At 42.9% G+C, this 20,315-nt stretch overlaps 1 protein-coding gene across 3 annotated transcripts in view; it reads left to right on the top strand.

Moving 5' to 3' along the window:
- Positions 1-20,315, top strand: part of LOC108439955 (cadherin-24) — a 140,633-nt gene that overhangs the window by 13,938 nt on the left and 106,380 nt on the right. For all 3 annotated transcript variants that reach the window (XM_037541534.1, XM_037541533.1, XM_017718629.2), the window contains one exon: positions 18,716-19,847. In XM_037541534.1, the coding sequence (XP_037397431.1) occupies positions 19,155-19,847 (693 nt within the window). In that variant the 5' untranslated portion in view covers positions 18,716-19,154. The remainder of the gene's footprint in view (positions 1-18,715; positions 19,848-20,315) is intronic.

Consider the following 20,315-nt stretch of genomic DNA (forward strand, 5'->3'; position numbering starts at 1 on the left):
ATAGCTGACAAAATCCTGTCCAAATCTGACTGTAGCTGACAAAATCCTGTCCAAATCTGACTGTGGCTGACAAAATCCTGTCCAAATCTGACTGTAGCTCACAAAATCCTGTCCAAATCTGACTGTGGCTGACAAAATCCTGTCCAAATCTGACTGTAGCTGACAAAATCTTGTCCAAATCTGACTATAGCTGACAAAATCCTTTCCAAATCTGACTGGCTGACAAAATCCTGTCCAAATCTGACTGTGGCTGACAAAATCCTGTCAAAATCTGACTGTAGCTCACAAAATCCTGTCCACATCTGACTGTAGCTCACAAAATCCTGTCCATATCTGACTGGCTGACAAAATCCTGTCCAAATCTGACTGTAGCTCACAAAATCCTGTCCACATCTGACTGTAGCTCACAAAATCCTGTCCAAATCTGACTGTAGCTCACAAAATCCTGTCCAAATCTGACTGTAGCTCACAAAATCCTGTCCAAATCTGACTGGCTGACAAAATCCTGTCCATATCTGACTGTGGCTGACAAAATCCTGTCCAAATCTGACTGTAGCTCACAAAATCCTGTCCAAATCTGACTGTAGCTCACAAAATCCTGTCCAAATCTGACTGTAGCTCACAAAATCCTGTCCAAATCTGACTGTGGCTGACAAAATCCTGTCCAAATCTGACTGTAGTTCACAAAATCCTGTCCAAATCTGACTGTAGCTCACAAAATCCTGTCCAAATCTGACTGTAGCTCACAAAATCCTGTCCAAATCTGACTGGCTGACAAAATCCTGTCCAAATCTGACTAGCTGACAAAATCCTGCCCAAATCTGACTGTAGCTCAAAAAATCCTGTCCAAATCTGACTGTAGTTCACAAAATCCTGTCCAAATCTGACTGTAGCTCACAAAATCCTGTCCAAATCTGACTGTAGCTCACAAAATCCTGTCCAAATCTGACTGGCTGACAAAATCCTGTCCAAATCTGACTGGCTGACAAAATCCTGTCCAAATCTGACTAGCTGACAAAATCCTGCCCAAATCTGACTGTAGCTCAAAAAATCCTGTCCAAATCTGACTGTAGTTCACAAAATCCTGTCCAAATCTGACTGTAGCTCACAAAATCCTGTCCAAATCTGACTGTAGCTCACAAAATCCTGTCCAAATCTGACTGGCTGACAAAATCCTGTCCAAATCTGACTGGCTGACAAAATCCTGTCAAAATCTGACTGTAGCTCACAAAATCCTGTCCACATCTGACTGTAGCTCACAAAATCCTGTCCATATCTGACTGGCTGACAAAATCCTGTCCAAATCTGACTGTAGCTCACAAAATCCTGTCCAAATCTGACTGTAGCTCACAAAATCCTGTCCAAATCTGACTGTGGCTGACAAAATCCTGTCCAAATCTGACTGTAGTTCACAAAATCCTGTCCAAATCTGACTGTAGCTCACAAAATCCTGTCCAAATCTGACTGGCTGACAAAATCCTGTCCAAATCTGACTAGCTGACAAAATCCTGCCCAAATCTGACTGTAGCTCAAAAAATCCTGTCCAAATCTGACTGTAGTTCACAAAATCCTGTCCAAATCTGACTGTAGCTCACAAAATCCTGTCCAAATCTGACTGGCTGACAAAATCCTGTCCAAATCTGACTGGCTGACAAAATCCTGTCCAAATCTGACTGTAGCTCACAAAATCCTGTCCAAATCTGACTGTAGCTCACAAAATCCTGTCCAAATCTGACTGTAGCTCACAAAATCCTGTCCAAATCTTACTGTGGCTTACAAAATCCTGTCCAAATCTGACTGTAGTTCACAAAATCCTGTCCAAATCTGACTGTAGCTCACAAAATCCTGTCCAAATCTGACTGTAGCTCACAAAATCCTGTCCAAATCTTACTGTGGCTGACAAAATCCTGTCCACATCTGACTGTAGTTCAAAAAATCCTGTCCAAATCGGACTGGCTGACAAAATCCTGTCCAAATCTGACTGTGGCTGACAAAATCCTGTCCAAATCTGACTGTAGCTGACAAAATCCTTTCCAAATCTGACTGTAGCTGACAAAATCCTTTCCAAATCTGACTGTAGCTCACAAAATCCTGTCCAAATCTGACTGTAGCTCACAAAATCCTGTCCAAATCTGACTGTAGCTCACAAAATCCTGTCCAAATCTTACTGTGGCTGACAAAATCCTGTCCAAATCTGACTGTAGTTCACAAAATCCTGTCCAAATCTGACTGTAGCTCACAAAATCCTGTCCAAATCTGACTGTAGCTCACAAAATCCTGTCCAAATCTTACTGGCTGACAAAATCCTGTCCAAATCTGACTGTAGCTCACAAAATCCTGTCCAAATCTGACTGTAGTTCACAAAATCCTGTCCAAATCTGACTGTAGCTCACAAAATCCTGTCCAAATCTGACTGTGGCTGACAAACTCCTGTCCAAATCTGACTGTAGTTCACAAAATCCTGTCCAAATCTGACTGTAGCTCACAAAATCCTGTCCAAATCTGACTGTAGCTCACAAAATCCTGTCCAAATCTGACTGGCTGACAAAATCCTGTCCAAATCTGACTAGCTGACAAAATCCTGCCCAAATCTGACTGTAGTTCAAAAAATCCTGTCCAAATCTGACTGTAGTTCACAAAATCCTGTCCAAATCTGACTGTAGCTCACAAAATCCTGTCCAAATCTGACTGTAGCTCACAAAATCCTGTCCAAATCTTACTGGCTGACAAAATCCTGTCCAAATCTGACTGGCTGACAAAATCCTGTCAAAATCTGACTGTAGCTCACAAAATCCTGTCCACATCTGACTGTAGCTCACAAAATCCTGTCCATATCTGACTGGCTGACAAAATCCTGTCCAAATCTGACTGTAGCTCACAAAATCCTGTCCAAATCTGACTGTAGCTCACAAAATCCTGTCCAAATCTGACTGTGGCTGACAAAATCCTGTCCAAATCTGACTGTAGTTCACAAAATCCTGTCCAAATCTGACTGTAGCTCACAAAATCCTGTCCAAATCTGACTGGCTGACAAAATCCTGTCCAAATCTGACTAGCTGACAAAATCCTGCCCAAATCTGACTGTAGCTCAAAAAATCCTGTCCAAATCTGACTGTAGTTCACAAAATCCTGTCCAAATCTGACTGTAGCTCACAAAATCCTGTCCAAATCTGACTGTAGCTCACAAAATCCTGTCCAAATCTGACTGGCTGACAAAATCCTGTCCAAATCTGACTGTAGCTCACAAAATCCTGTCCAAATCTGACTGTAGCTCACAAAATCCTGTCCAAATCTGACTGTAGCTCACAAAATCCTGTCCAAATCTGACTGTAGCTCACAAAATCCTGTCCAAATCTTACTGTGGCTTACAAAATCCTGTCCAAATCTGACTGTAGCTCACAAAATCCTGTCCAAATCTGACTGTAGCTCACAAAATCCTGTCCAAATCTTACTGTGGCTGACAAAATCCTGTCCAAATCTGACTGTGGCTGACAAAATCCTGTCCAAATCGGACTGGCTGACAAAATCCTGTCCAAATCTGACTATAGCTGACAAAATCCTGTCCAAATCTGACTGTAGCTGACAAAATCCTTTCCAAATCTGACTGTAGCTGACAAAATCCTTTCCAAATCTGACTGTAGCTCACAAAATCCTGTCCAAATCTGACTGTAGCTCACAAAATCCTGTCCAAATCTTACTGTGGCTGACAAAATCCTGTCCAAATCTGACTGTAGTTCACAAAATCCTGTCCAAATCTGACTGTAGCTCACAAAATCCTGTCCAAATCTGACTGTAGCTCACAAAATCCTGTCCAAATCTTACTGGCTGACAAAATCCTGTCCAAATCTGACTGTAGCTCACAAAATCCTGTCCAAATCTGACTGTAGTTCACAAAATCCTGTCCAAATCTGACTGTAGCTCACAAAATCCTGTCCAAATCTGACTGTAGCTCACAAAATCCTGTCCAAATCTGACTGTAGTTCACAAAATCCTGTCCAAATCTGACTGTAGCTCACAAAATCCTGTCCAAATCTGACTGTGGCTGACAAAATCCTGTCCAAATCTGACTGTAGTTCACAAAATCCTGTCCAAATCTGACTGTAGCTCACAAAATCCTGTCCAAATCTGACTGTGGCTGACAAAATCCTGTCCAAATCTGACTGTAGCTCACAAAATCCTGTCCAAATCTGACTGTAGCTCACAAAATCCTGTCCAAATCTGACTGTGGCTGACAAAATCCTGTCCAAATCTGACTGTGGCTGACAAAATCCTGTCCAAATCTGACTGTGGATCACAAAATCCTGTCCAAATCTGACTGTAGCTCACAAAATCCTGTCCAAATCTGACTGTAGCTCACAAAATCCTGTCCAAATCCGACTGTAGCTCACAAAATCCTGTCCAAATCTTACTGTGGCTTACAAAATCCTGTCCAAATCTGACTGTAGTTCACAAAATCCTGTCCAAATCTTACTGTAGCTCACAAAATCCTGTCCAAATCTGACTGTAGCTCACAAAATCCTGTCCAAATCTTACTGTGGCTGACAAAATCCTGTCCAAATCTGACTGTAGCTCACAAAATCCTGTCCAAATCTGACTGTAGCTCACAAAATCCTGTCCAAATCTTACTGTGGCTTACAAAATCCTGTCCAAATCTGACTGTAGTTCACAAAATCCTGTCCAAATCTGACTGTAGCTCACAAAATCCTGTCCAAATCTGACTGTAGCTCACAAAATCCTGTCCAAATCTTACTGTGGCTGACAAAATCCTGTCCACATCTGACTGTAGTTCACAAAATCCTGTCCAAATCGGACTGGCTGACAAAATCCTGTCCAAATCTGACTGTGGCTGACAAAATCCTGTCCAAATCTGACTGTAGCTGACAAAATCCTTTCCAAATCTGACTGTAGCTGACAAAATTCTTTCCAAATCTGACTGTAGCTCACAAAATCCTGTCCAAATCTGACTGTAGCTCACAAAATCCTGTCCAAATCTGACTGTAGCTCACAAAATCCTGTCCAAATCTGACTGTAGTTCACAAAATCCTGTCCAAATCTGACTGTAGCTCACAAAATCCTGTCCAAATCTGACTGTAGCTCACAAAATCCTGTCCAAATCTTACTGGCTGACAAAATCCTGTCCAAATCTGACTGTAGCTCACAAAATCCTGTCCAATCTGACTGTAGTTCACAAAATCCTGTCCAAATCTGACTGTAGCTCACAAAATCCTGTCCAAATCTGACTGTAGCTCACAAAATCCTGTCCAAATCTGACTGTAGTTCACAAAATCCTGTCCAAATCTGACTGTAGCTCACAAAATCCTGTCCAAATCTGACTGTGGCTGACAAAATCCTGTCCAAATCTGACTGTAGTTCACAAAATCCTGTCCAAATCTGACTGTAGCTCACAAAATCCTGTCCAAATCTGACTGTGGCTGACAAAATCCTGTCCAAATCTGACTGTAGCTCACAAAATCCTGTCCAAATCTGACTGTAGTTCACAAAATCCTGTCCAAATCTGACTGTAGCTCACAAAATCCTGTCCAAATCTGACTGTGGCTGACAAAATCCTGTCCAAATCTGACTGTAGCTCACAAAATCCTGTCCAAATCTGACTGTAGTTCACAAAATCCTGTCCAAATCTGACTGGCTGACAAAATCCTGTCCAAATCTGACTGTGGCTGACAAAATCCTGTCCAAATCTGACTGGCTGACAAAATCCTTTCCAAATCTGACTGTAGCTCACAAAATCCTGTCCAAATCTTACTGTGGCTGACAAAATCCTGTCCACATCTGACTGTAGTTCACAAAATCCTGTCCAAATCGGACTGGCTGACAAAATCCTGTCCAAATCTGACTGTGGCTGACAAAATCCTGTCCAAATCTGACTGTAGCTGACAAAATCCTTTCCAAATCTGACTGTAGCTGACAAAGTCCTTTCCAAATCTGACTGTAGCTCACAAAATCCTGTCCAAATCTGACTGTAGCTCACAAAATCCTGTCCAAATCTGACTGTAGCTCACAAAATCCTGTCCAAATCTTACTGTGGCTGACAAAATCCTGTCCAAATCTGACTGTAGTTCACAAAATCCTGTCCAAATCTGACTGTAGCTCACAAAATCCTGTCCAAATCTGACTGTAGCTCACAAAATCCTGTCCAAATCTTACTGGCTGACAAAATCCTGTCCAAATCTGACTGTAGCTCACAAAATCCTGTCCAAATCTGACTGTAGCTCACAAAATCCTGTCCAAATCTGACTGTAGCTCACAAAATCCTGTCCAAATCTGACTGTAGCTCACAAAATCCTGTCCAAATCTGACTGTAGTTCACAAAATCCTGTCCAAATCTGACTGTAGCTCACAAAATCCTGTCCAAATCTGACTGTGGCTGACAAAATCCTGTCCAAATCTGACTGTAGTTCACAAACTCCTGTCCAAATCTGACTGTAGCTCACAAAATCCTGTCCAAATCTGACTGTGGCTGACAAAATCCTGTCCAAATCTGACTGTAGCTCACAAAATCCTGTCCAAATCTGACTGTAGTTCACAAAATCCTGTCCAAATCTGACTGTAGCTCACAAAATCCTGTCCAAATCTGACTGTGGCTGACAAAATCCTGTCCAAATCTGACTGTAGTTCACAAAATCCTGTCCAAATCTGACTGTAGCTCACAAATTCCTGTCCAAATCTGACTGTGGCTGACAAAATCCTGTCCAAATCTGACTGTAGCTCACAAAATCCTGTCCAAATCTGACTGTAGTTCACAAAATCCTGTCAAAATCTGACTGTAGCTCACAAAATCCTGTCCAAATCTGACTGTGGCTGACAAAATCCTGTCCAAATCTGACTGTAGCTCACAAAATCCTGTCCAAATCTGACTGTAGTTCACAAAATCCTGTCCAAATCTGACTGGCTGACAAAATCCTGTCCAAATCTGACTGTGGCTGACAAAATCCTGTCCAAATCTGACTGGCTGACAAAATCCTTTCCAAATCTGACCGTGGCTGACAAAATCCTGTCCAAATCTGACTGTGGATCACAAAATCCTGTCCAAATCTGACTGTAGCTCACAAAATCCTGTCCAAATCTGACTGTAGCTCACAAAATCCTGTCCAAATCTGACTGTAGCTCACAAAATCCTGTCCAAATCTTACTGTGGCTTACAAAATCCTGTCCAAATCTGACTGTAGTTCACAAAATCCTGTCCAAATCTGACTGTAGCTCACAACATCCTGTCCAAATCTGACTGTAGCTCACAAAATCCTGTCCAAATCTTACTGTGGCTGACAAAATCCTGTCCAAATCTGACTGTAGCTCACAAAATCCTGTCCAAATCTGACTGTAGCTCACAAAATCCTGTCCAAATCTTACTGTGGCTTACAAAATCCTGTCCAAATCTGACTGTAGTTCACAAAATCCTGTCCAAATCTGACTGTAGCTCACAAAATCCTGTCCAAATCTGACTGTAGCTCACAAAATCCTGTCCAAATCTTACTGTGGCTGACAAAATCCTGTCCACATCTGACTGTAGTTCACAAAATCCTGTCCAAATCGGACTGGCTGACAAAATCCTGTCAAAATCTGACTGTGGCTGACAAAATCCTGTCCAAATCTGACTGTAGCTGACAAAATCCTTTCCAAATCTGACTGTAGCTGACAAAATCCTTTCCAAATCTGACTGTAGCTCACAAAATCCTGTCCAAATCTGACTGTAGCTCACAAAATCCTGTCCAAATCTGACTGTAGCTCACAAAATCCTGTCCAAATCTTACTGTGGCTGACAAAATCCTGTCCAAATCTGACTGTAGTTCACAAAATCCTGTCCAAATCTGACTGTAGCTCACAAAATCCTGTCCAAATCTGACTGTAGCTCACAAAATCCTGTCCAAATCTTACTGGCTGACAAAATCCTGTCCAAATCTGACTGTAGCTCACAAAATCCTGTCCAAATCTGACTGTAGCTCACAAAATCCTGTCCAAATCTTACTGTGGCTGACAAAATCCTGTCCAAATCTGACTGTAGTTCACAAAATCCTGTCCAAATCTGACTGGCTGACAAAATCCTGTCCAAATCTGCCTGTGGCTGACAAAATCCTGTCCAAATCTGACTGGCTGACAAAATCCTTTCCAAATCTGACTGTAGCTCACAAAATCCTGTCCAAATCTGACTGTAGCTCACAAAATCCTGTCCAAATCTGACTGTAGCTCACAAAATCCTGTCCAAATCTTACTGGCTGACAAATCCTGTCCAAATCTGAGTGGCTGACAAAATCCTGTCCAAATCTGACTGTAGCTCACAAAATCCTGTCCAAATCTGACTGTAGCTCACAAAATCCTGTCCAAATCTGACTGTAGCTCACAAAATCCTGTCCAAATCTTACTGTGGCTGACAAAATCCTGTCCACATCTGACTGTAGTTCACAAAATCCTGTCCAAATCGGACTGGCTGACAAAATCCTGTCAAAATCTGACTGTGGCTGACAAAATCCTGTCCAAATCTGACTGTAGCTGACAAAATCCTTTCCAAATCTGACTGTAGCTGACAAAATCCTTTCCAAATCTGACTGTAGCTCACAAAATCCTGTCCAAATCTGACTGTAGCTCACAAAATCCTGTCCAAATCTGACTGTAGCTCACAAAATCCTGTCCAAATCTTACTGTGGCTGACAAAATCCTGTCCAAATCTGACTGTAGTTCACAAAATCCTGTCCAAATCTGACTGTAGCTCACAAAATCCTGTCCAAATCTGACTGTAGCTCACAAAATCCTGTCCAAATCTTACTGGCTGACAAAATCCTGTCCAAATCTGACTGTAGCTCACAAAATCCTGTCCAAATCTGACTGTAGTTCACAAAATCCTGTCCAAATCTGACTGTAGCTCACAAAATCCTGTCCAAATCTGACTGTAGCTCACAAAATCCTGTCCAAATCTGACTGTAGTTCACAAAATCCTGTCCAAATCTGACTGTAGCTCACAAACTCCTGTCCAAATCTGACTGTGGCTGACAAAATCCTGTCCAAATCTGACTGTAGTTCACAAACTCCTGTCCAAATCTGACTGTAGCTCACAAAATCCTGTCCAAATCTGACTGTGGCTGACAAAATCCTGTCCAAATCTGACTGTAGCTCACAAAATCCTGTCCAAATCTGACTGTAGCTCACAAAATCCTGTCCAAATCTGACTGTGGCTGACAAAATCCTGTCCAAATCTGACTGTGGCTGACAAAATCCTGTCCAAATCTGACTGTGGATCACAAAATCCTGTCCAAATCTGACTGTAGCTCACAAAATCCTGTCCAAATCTGACTGTAGCTCACAAAATCCTGTCCAAATCTTACTGTGGCTTACAAAATCCTGTCCAAATCTGACTGTAGTTCACAAAATCCTGTCCAAATCTGACTGTAGCTCACAAAATCCTGTCCAAATCTGACTGTAGCTCACAAAATCCTGTCCAAATCTTACTGTGGCTGACAAAATCCTGTCCAAATCTGACTGTAGTTCACAAAATCCTGTCCAAATCTGACTGGCTGACAAAATCCTGTCCAAATCTGCCTGTGGCTGACAAAATCCTGTCCAAATCTGACTGGCTGACAAAATCCTTTCCAAATCTGACTGTAGCTCACAAAATCCTGTCCAAATCTGACTGTAGCTCACAAAATCCTGTCCAAATCTGACTGTAGCTCACAAAATCCTGTCCAAATCTTACTGGCTGACAAATCCTGTCCAAATCTGAGTGGCTGACAAAATCCTGTCCAAATCTGACTGTAGCTCACAAAATCCTGTCCAAATCTGACTGTAGCTCACAAAATCCTGTCCAAATCTGACTGTAGCTCACAAAATCCTGTCCAAATCTGACTGTAGTTCACAAAATCCTGTCCAAATCTGACTGTAGTTCACAAAATCCTGTCCAAATCTGACTGTAGCTCACAAAATCCTGTCCAAATCTTACTGTGGCTGACAAAATCCTGTCCAAATCTGACTGTAGTTCACAAAATCCTGTCCAAATCTGACTGGCTGACAAAATCCTGTCCAAATCTGACTGTGGCTGACAAAATCCTGTCCAAATCTGACTGTAGCTCACAAAATCCTGTCCAAATCTGACTGTAGCTCACAAAATCCTGTCCAAATCTGACTGTGGCTGACAAAATCCTGTCCAAATCTTACTGTGGCTGACAAAATCCTGTCCAAATCTGACTGTAGCTCACAAAATCCTGTCCAAATCTGACTGTGGCTGACAAAATCCTGTCCAAATCTGACTGTGGATCACAAAATCCTGTCCAAATCTGACTGTGGCTCACAAAATCCTGTCCAAATCTGACTGTGGCTGACAAAATCCTGTCCAAGTCTGACTGTAGCTCACAAAATCCTGTCCAAATCTGACTGTGGCTGACAAAATCCTGTCCAAATCTGACTGTGGCTCACAAAATCCTGTCCAAATCTGACTGTGGCTGACAAAATCCTGTCCAAATCTGACTGTGGCTGACAAAATCCTGTCCAAATCTGACTGTAGCTCACAAAATCCTGTCCAAATCTGACTGTGGCTCACAAAATCCTGTCCAAATCTGACTGTGGCTGACAAAATCCTGTCCAAATCTGACTGTGGCTGACAAAATCCTGTCCAAATCTGACTGTGGCTGACAAACGTCTGTTAAAATTTGACAGTAGAATTTGGCTAAGTTCTGCTGCAGACTAAATAGGCAGATTTATAGGCAAATGAACTCAAAATGTGCTGTTTTATTCATAACTGGACTGAACTGGACTGGTGAACTTTGTGAACTAAGCATTTTGAAACATTAAACACTTTACATACCTTGAAAGTGTTTTCATTTTTCATGATCTGGGCCCTCAAATAATAGATACTTTCTGGCTACTGTAGTTTACTCTTTACATTACTCCTCAGATTCTTCATCTCGTGGCCGATGCTTGATCGTGTATGCATAGTGCATAATTTTACCCAGAACCCTTTGCCTGAAAAGTCCATACGTCTGGCACAAATACACATAGTGGAAATGCATTAGACGTTAGAATCTCATATAGAGTTTATGGTGCCTCTGCCTCTCCTGAGACAGACTGGGGCAGGACTAGAGAAACATGCTCCCGTCAGACTGTGAATAAACAGGTTAAAAACTGCCCAGCAGAAACTGCCCATGCTGATTTAATGCTTTACATTGCTCTGTTGCTTGTGTCCAAAACATATTACGCCACCTGGACAGACGCCAGGAGCAACGTGTGTTTAATTACATGCTTAAGGGCAGAAATGCAATTGGTATAAGCTAAGATCAAACCCAAGACTGGTGGGATGGTTGGAACCAATGAGCCTCCACTGTGCACCACGCTGGCTGAGGGGTGTTTATAAAGGGCTAACAGGGCTGCTGCTTCAAGGTCGTTTCAGTTATTTAGCAAATAGTGACTAAAGGCTCTGGCTCTCTGTTCCAGTCTTGCACAAGCCTGCATCAGGTGTTTGCTGAGCTGGGAGAAGGCAGAAATGTGCACAGGGTTGGGACTGAGAACGGCTGAGATAAGGGCAGTTCTAAAAGGGGGGTTGTGCTCTAGGATCAGTAACGTGTAGGGCTTTGAAATGTTCTGTCTGAATCCAACTGGAGTTTACAAATTTCCGTCTAATTCTGTCGGTAGCCGACAAAATTCTCTCTGAACTCCAGTGTAACCAACAAACTTTCGTTTGAACTGACTTGCACTGTAAAAACGTCTCGGTATATCAACCTAAAAAAATTACTTCAAGCAGTTAAACTTTTTACTCAGCCCAAATAATGACACTTATTGAATGGATAGTTAATTCGAAGTATTTATTCAGGGTTCAATTAAAAAGCTTAGTTTACTTACTACTACATGAAGTCATTCTTTTAATTTTATCTGACGAGCCATTTTTACTGCGTGTAACCGGGAAAATTCTGTCCAAATCTGACATTTTTAGCAGAGTTTTTTTTAAATCTGACTGTATGGGACAAAACTGAGTTAGAATTTGATTGTAGCAGAGAAAATTCTGTCCAAATCTGACTGTAGCCAACAAAATTCTCTTAAAATTTACATTTTATGGCATTTGGCTGACGCTCTTATCCAGAGTGACTTACAGTTTGATCATTTTACACAGGTAGGTGAAGGTGGTGTTAGGAGTCTTGCCCAAGGACCCTTATTGGTATAGTGCAGGGTGCTTGCCCTGGTGGGGGATTGAACCCAGTCAACAGCGTAGAAGGCAGAGGTGTTACCCACTACACTATCCAACCACAAAATCTGCACCAAACACAAATTTTTAAAAATAAATTACTCTGTTTTCAGAAATCTGATAAAGCGAGCTGGACTTTAGCTTAGTAAAGGGGGTTTGTAGGAGATGGCGATCATGTGTACTCTTATTTTCAGCTAAAATGAATGTTTGAAAGAAAACTGCGACGTGGCGTTTGAGTTTTACGTTATTTTTACATCACGTCGTCTTCTGTGAGTTTATTGGCTGGTTGCAGAGCAGAAATCCGATTGCTGTCTGACTCATGTAGAGCCAGAGTTTCCCATGATCTGACTGCATGTAAACAAGCTCAACCAATTAGAGACAAAATCTGATATGCGCACTTATCAGATTATTCAGAGCACGTAAACACGCTCAATGATGAGAAAATCATGACTGAGACTCCACTTATCAAAACTGTTAAGCTACTTAACAACAATGACAGCTGTCATCAGATCACTGATGAGCAAAACTGAAATGAATAGTCTAATTATCGGTTTTTCAAAAGTGGGTTTATGTTGCACATTAATGAATTTGTGCATCAGATAATGCCTTAAAGAACAACATTACCAAAGTCTGGGTAATTGTACGTCTGATTATTGTAAACGTAATTAAGGTGTTTAGTGTCTCGTGTTTCCGTCAAATATGGGAGACAACAAACTTGAACATAAAATATGACCCTGACCAGAGCCCAAAACATTGCTTGAGGATCGTTATCCACACCAAAATAAGCCCTATTGTGGAAAAGTGATTCCCATCAGATTGAGATAAATATTTCGAACTCTCTGACTCGCGCATCTCCTGCTGTTTTCTCCCACGGAGGAAAGCGTGCAGGTTTTATAGCTTTGGCAAGGGCTTTCTGTTTAGTCCCTGTAGCTGAACCTCAGCCAGCCATTACACCTCCCTTGCGCTGTTTCTGGCCATTTTATCATATCATTTTGATTAACTAAGTGGAGGTCAGTGCCGCAGTTTGGCCTTCATATTTTATTAAAGGCCTCGGCCTGAGCCTCTGAAGTCCCCAAGTGTGTGTAACACTTCGTTGAAATACACCCTTCGCTGATGGGAAGGAACAATATTGATCCGCTGCTCAGCAGAGTCTCGGGCCGTTTGCCCGATTTATCGCCCCGTGTTAATGGTCCGTTACACAGCACAGCTTAAAAGACGTGGATGGGGGGGGCACATGTACCGCTCATGGATCTCAGCCCCTCCGAGACCTCAGAGATGCACGACTAAACGTAGGCCGAGACGTGCGTTTTTCATTGTGAAGCCTTGTGTGGTGTGCAGGGATTGTGCAGCTTAGCCAGGCTGTGTTTTGCATACGGATGCATCCGGAATGGCTTGTATTCAGAGCTGCCACAGTGTGAAGTGTTTACTGTTACTGTGCAGCACTTACGCAGTTTTGCGCTGTCAGGCTCAGCGGAGCAGAAACGGTTTAGGCTAGAGGTGGCTAGGACATGAACAAAGCTGTCCAGATTACATTACAGAAGCAAGACATGTAGGTAACACCTACCGTCATGAAATACCACCTGGGTAATGTGTATTTGAAGTGTCAGGTGCTATGATGATCAAACGGGACTGATTCATGGAACATTTGTACATTTTTCTCTTTACCCCAATCAGCCAAGGCACGTTTGGCATCTGTAGTTTTAACACTGGAGGCTAATGAGACTAACGAGTAGCAGCTTATACCCTACCAATTAGCATTCCGCAGACTGCATCAACGTTTGCCTCAATCATTGAACATTTGCCTCAAATTGCACTGAGTTGTTAAAGGTGGATGCTGGCCTACACGTAGAACATATTATTTAAGACATTAACATTCTGTAACACATGCTGAAGCCTCATTATTATGACTGAATTCTTGACTTTCTATCCTTTTTCTATCTTTTCATCAGTGTGCTCTCAATACACAGCAGGCATTAAGCAAATGCGTAATAAAGCCCGTTGGGACTCACTCCGCGGTGATGAAGAAAACCTGGTCGTTCATAATAATAATAAAAAATACCGATGTGACATTTGGTTTCTTAGCAATATTGTAAGCTCACTGGCTTCTGTACGCATTCACCATCCACTGAAGGAAAAAACAAAACCCTCATGAACCCAGCCCAAAGTACTGGTAGTCCCTCCCACCTTCAAGTCATCAGAGAAGGTTTTTACTGTCTGGATGTCTGGAACATCACGTTGTAAAGCAGGGGTGCTCAGTCCTGCTCCCGGAGATCCGCCACTCTCCTGAGTTGATCTCCAACCCAAATCTGGCACACTTGGCCCAGGTAAGAAAGGTCTTCAGAAGCGTCTGAACATCTGAACTCTCCAGGGTGGAAGATCTCCAGGACCAGGATTGAGCACTCCGGCTCTAGAGGCACCACTGTGGTCACACTTTTCACAATTCAAGTAGAATTGCTTTGGAAGACCAGCTACATTGCAGGTAAAAGGAAACTAGATTTGTTTCTTGACCAAACTATTCCTTTGGTACTCAACGTTGGCAATATTTGCAGTTTATACTCTGTAAGAGCTCTACAAAGCTCTGCAATCTCTTTGTCTTGAGCCTGTCTCTATTACCAGAGCCTGTCATTCTTTCATGTAGCTGCATCATTGTGTGCTACAGAGACGTGTGAGTCCCGTATATGGAGATATTTAATCCAGTTTAGAGAAAACATTGCCAAGAGCTTGTGTAGCTGGCAACCACTGGACCAGAGAAGAGAGAAAGAGAGTGAGTTAGAGAGAGAGAGAGAGAGAGAGAGAGAGAGACATCTATTAAGCTGCGGATATGGAGCATAGCCAGAGGATACGGAGATACCACCATGACAGGCTCATATCGAACTCAGCAGGCATCTCCCCCAGAGTGCTTTATAGGCAGGAATGTCCGATTGCATATGTATGTGCTTCCGTGGTGTGTCGCCTAAAGTGCACTTGGTATATTTAAAGACTCTGTGAGTCGAGACCATCGCAGTGCTGATGTTGCTTAATGATTGGTCACGAAAGAGTTGGAAGCATGTTGCTCCTTTCAAACTCGCAGGGATCCAGATGCTGGAAGCAGCATGCCTCGAGAACCTGAACGGCTTAATTAAACTTTGCAATGCAAGTTTAATTAAGGTGCCATCACTAAGAGTTTGGAACCAAACTCTTGATAGGTTTGGTCCTCATGACTTCCAATCATCATGCCTGAATTCATTGCTCCTCTCATATTTAGAGGATTGCTCCTTTCAAACACACAGACATCTAGATGTGAGAAGCGTTGTGCTTCGATAATCTGGACAGTTTGGACTTTGGAATCTTTGGAACGTGGGTTTAGTTGAAGTACCCTCATTAATATTGCAGCCAGTCTTGGTAGGTTTGGCCCTCATGACTTCCATTAATCTTGCTTGTACGTATTGAATTCTTAATTAAGAACCACTGATCCAGAGCTGGACGAAGTACACAAATCCTGTGCTCGAGTTAAACTAGACACCCAAGGTAAAATATCACTCCAGGAAAAGTAGAAGTTCCTCCCTTTAGACCTCCACTTGAGTAAAAGTATTAAAGTATTTACCTTCAAATGTACTTAAGTATAAAGTAAAAGTACTAAAAGAGTAATTCTGGCTCTGATGTCCTGTTATCATTTTTATAACCAGACTGGCTTCATGAACTCATTTCAGGTGAAAGTCCTCCAGCGTCTCTCTTGGTAAACCAGTCTTTTAATAGAACGTCATTAATTAGTGACGCTGACGTCTATTAAAATGATCAGAAGCACAAAACACTGAAGGTAAACAGTTTCCATCAGGGAGAACCGAGTGGCTCTGAAATCACTTTTTACACACAAGCAAAGTTTCAGTTTCAGATTTATTTACAACTTAGTTCCAAGTTTAAGTTGAATAAAAACTGGCTTTAAACTCAGGATCACAGATGAGCTCCTTTACTATGTTGATCTGTAGGCGTCTGTTCATAAACATAAACCAGCCCAAACTCATTTACTATAAAATGAAATGGTGTTTGTAGAAATTCAGAAAAAAGCCGCGTCAGTCTCGACTGCATATGTGGACATATTTCTATATTGAGCTCTATTTACACAAAGTTAGGTTAGTTCATCATTTATGTTGAACAGACTCTCCCAAAGTTTTACGCTGCTGCGCTGACGTTGAACCGCGTGCTGCACTGGGTCGGTAACACCAACAGGTCAAAACCAGCTCTAAACAAAGTGACCGCTGGGCCCTGATTGGTGCTCTGGCTTTGCGCTTCTTTTGTTTTGACATGTTACGTTTTTATACACACAGAAACCAAAAGGAACGACAGATTTCTCAAAATGTAGGAGGAAAAAGTCGGATATTAGACTCTGAAATGTAGAGGAGTGAAAGGAGAAAGACGCCCAGAAAAGGAGAAACTTCAGTACAGATACACCAAAAATACTAAAGTACAGAAACTAATTACATTTACTCAGTTACTCAGTTACTGTCCACCACTGCACTGATCAATTGCACACACTAGGGGGCAGTAAACACACTTACCCAGAGTACTGGGCAGTCCTATCCATGGCTCCAGTCAGAAGGCTGGTCCCCTAACCTCCAGCCCACGACTGCCCCTATTGTTAACTTCAACTGTAGAGGAATGGAGGTATGATGCAGTTTTAAACTCAGAGGGTTGTAGATATGTCACTCTCTTCAAACTAGGAAGGTTGTATGTAGGTAGTCTGTTTCTCAGAAGGTCATAGATAAGTTGTTTTGTAGGTAAGTTTCCTACAAGGTGTTAACAGAGCAGGCACCGCCCGGCCGTTGCGATCCTCCAATGAACTTCGCTTAGCTTTGCCAAACATTCACACAAAGCAATTGAGACTGTTCTCATACTTGATTCCCCAGTGGTGGAACAAGCTACCTTCCACTGTCAGAGCAGCGGCGTCCCTCGCTATGTTTAAGAAACTCCTGAAGACAGAGCTCTTCAGGGAGCACTTGCTCTAATCGCCTCTTGCAATCTAACCACTACCAACCTCATCTCCTTCTTGCCCTCCTTCCCTTCTCTACCCCGCTATTACCCCTTGGCCTCCTTTAAGGCCTGACTATGTTTGTTCTATGTACCACATTATTTGTAAGTCGCTTTGGATAAAAGCGTCTGCTAAATGTAATGTAATGTAATGTAATGTAAAAGTTGTTATTTTCAAGTATAGAAGGTCATAGGTAAGTTTCTTTGAAACTCACAAGGTATGGTGTTCTTTTCAAACTGAGAAATTACATGCATTTTCTTCATTTCAGCCTTAGAAGGCCATAGGTATTGCCTTCTTTTCAAACTCAGGGCTTTCAATAAGTTGTTCTTTTCAAGCGCAGAAGGTTGTAGGTATAAACCTTCATCTCCAACCCAGAAGGATATAGGTCAGTTGCTCATTTGAAGCTCAGAAGGCTTTAGGTATGTTGTTCAGAGCCAGAGGGCTTTCAGTTCAAACTCGGAAGGTGAGAGGTACATTGTTCCCGTCAAAGTCATGGAAGTCAAGAAGCAGCAGTCTTCATTAACCTGAAGAGATTCAATGAATCTTTAGAGAGGGTTTAATTACGTGGTGGGGAAGCGTCCTTGAGGTTCTGCAGTCACAGTTGACAGTTTCGGCCCTAATGAGCTCTATGAGTCATGTCTGAATTCTGTATAAAATGTAGGATTGAGCAGAGCGAGTTAGTTTGCTTGCATGGACACTTGCACACGTACTGCATGGCTCTCCTTGCCATGACTCGATGAAAATAACCAAATTGGGTATCCGTCCACGGATTCCACCCTGCCTCAGGCTCCATCTCAGTGGGACCTGTTCAAAGCCCTGCTTTAATGCAGTGGTAAAGAGACAGCAGCTCATCCTCTCTCACAATGCAGAGGATTTTCTGAAATGCTTATCCCACACAATCTGAGCCAAGTTGTAGCGACTGGAAGTAATTATGTAGTGAAAGCCCAACTACAAGAGTTTGCCAAAGTGGAGTTCGGAGGTTGTACAAGATAGAGGCTTAAATGGTGTTAAAGGATGTCTGGTGGGATTTGACAGTGGTGTGTTTCAGAGAGAAAAATGAGCTTGTATATGCGTAATCTTTCTAATCGTAATTGTCAAGCCAACGTGTTGAGGCTGGCAGCAGAGAATGCAGAGAAAATGAGGATACTGCATGGAAAACAAGGCAGCGGCACAAATAGGAAATACGTTTTTTTTTTAAATAAAATTGAGAAACACCTGTTTCAGTCTGATGCCATCTGGATGGTTTTGTCATTGCGATGAAACTCGGTCCCAGTGCCATGCTACAGTTTTTTATCACTTCATTATGAATACAAATATTGAGTCTCAAAATAACTGGCAGGAATCCAATTAAAGGGAAGTAGATGATTCCCAGCAGAGCCTCGATACACAGCCGAGAGCCACGGCTCCCCGTTCGCACACACACCACACAATGTGGAAGCTTAAGGATCTGCGAGCTCTGCTGATTAGCGGTGAAGTGTAATTAAGTCCAGCAGTGACCTCAGTGGTGACTCTGCGTTTATCTGTGATTGCAGGTTGAGCCGCCGGACGAAGAGGCACAGGGAGCGCTCCAGAGGTGCTACGGATGACTACGGAGGGAGAGAGAGGGGGAAGACAGACAGAGAGAGAGAGCAAGCGAGAAAGTGAGAGCTACAGAATGCAAAGAGTGAAGTAGTGAGAGAGAGAGGAGGGCAGGAAGGACGACAGACAGGGGGAGAGTTACGAAATCCAAACAGAGAGGCAGAGATAAAGGGAGGAAGGAGAAAGAGAGGCAGAATAAAGAGAGGGAGGGAAGGACTGGCTGTCAGTGAATGCTGAGCACCTGGAGAATGTCGAGATGCAGCGATGGAGGGACGAAATGAAAAGAAAAGTTATTCAGGAGAGGGGATGAGACCGAGAGTCTCTCGCAGAGGAGAGGAAAGACAGGAAAGAAAGGGTACGTCTTTTCGGCCTCTGCTCCCGACCCGGTGAACCATGCCGAGGAGCAGTTCAAGGAGGTCGTCGCTGCTCATCCTCAGGGTGTGTGTGTGTGTGTATGTGTGTTCCAAGCTGGTGAAACTCGTGGGCAGTGCAGATGATCACACACACACGGCGCAGGAGGGAGGACTCGATCTGGCGCCTCGGAGGGCAGCAAGAAAGGACGACTTATCATCAACATCATCACACACAGAAACCTTTCAGAGTTCAAAGGCTGCCTGGAGAGAGCAGGACACTTTGAAGAACGAGAGAATAACGAATAACGAGGCGTCCTTGGCTCCAGCTGGGCCTCTGTGGGAAAGGACTGCACCCACGGATCGGGATGCCTCACAAGCCACAGAGATTAGAGCAAGCATCTCGGAAAACGCTGGGACTGCAGTTTCCTCGCTCAAAGGCAACATAAACCCAAACCCTTCTGCTCTAATCACAACAACCGGCTCTATTTCCAGTGCCACAGATACCCTTCAATCCACGAATAGCCGTGCTGGACTGGGTGCCAGCCTTCAAGAGGCTTCAAGTGCCACTCAAAGAAGTGGTATCGTTTTCCAGGAGTTCCCAGGAGATTCCCCAGAAAGGGGACAGGGCCTTGCTGGGATGGACCCCCGCTCTAGGTCCAGGAGGAGCTGGATCTGGAACCAGTTTTTCGTGATTGAAGAGTACAGCGGGCCGGAACCTGTCTTGATTGGTCGGGTAAGAGTCACACCAGGCATGTAGCTTACATTAGTTCACAAATGCAAACCACGAGCTTCGCTAAATTGGTTTCACGTGTTCTAGAACGTGTCACGTGAAACTTCGTAATGCAGTGCGAGTGCCAACTCTGTTCTAGGCATTTCAGAGAGGGGTGCAATAGTGTGGATTACCCAGTGCAAAGGTCAGACAAAAAAGGCAAAGACTGTGCTCAAACCGGCATGTTTGTATCATGTCTATTGCACCAATCCAATCTAAACTATGTAGTTGGGGAATATAACAGCGCCACGTTCCAAGCCCTGCTTGGCTCCAGGTTTAATTTGTATATTTAAAAAATAAATGATGGTTAAAGTTTAAAAAGATGGGGTTAACAATTTCACACAATTCAGATTTTAAATATTGAATCTTAAGCTTCTTCTGTTTCTTCTTACTAGCATCTGGGTGCGGCCTATTAGAGTAAAGTGGTTGGGA

Source organism: Pygocentrus nattereri, chromosome 9 (genome assembly GCF_015220715.1).
Source record: "Pygocentrus nattereri isolate fPygNat1 chromosome 9, fPygNat1.pri, whole genome shotgun sequence".
NCBI lineage: Eukaryota > Metazoa > Chordata > Actinopteri > Characiformes > Serrasalmidae > Pygocentrus > Pygocentrus nattereri.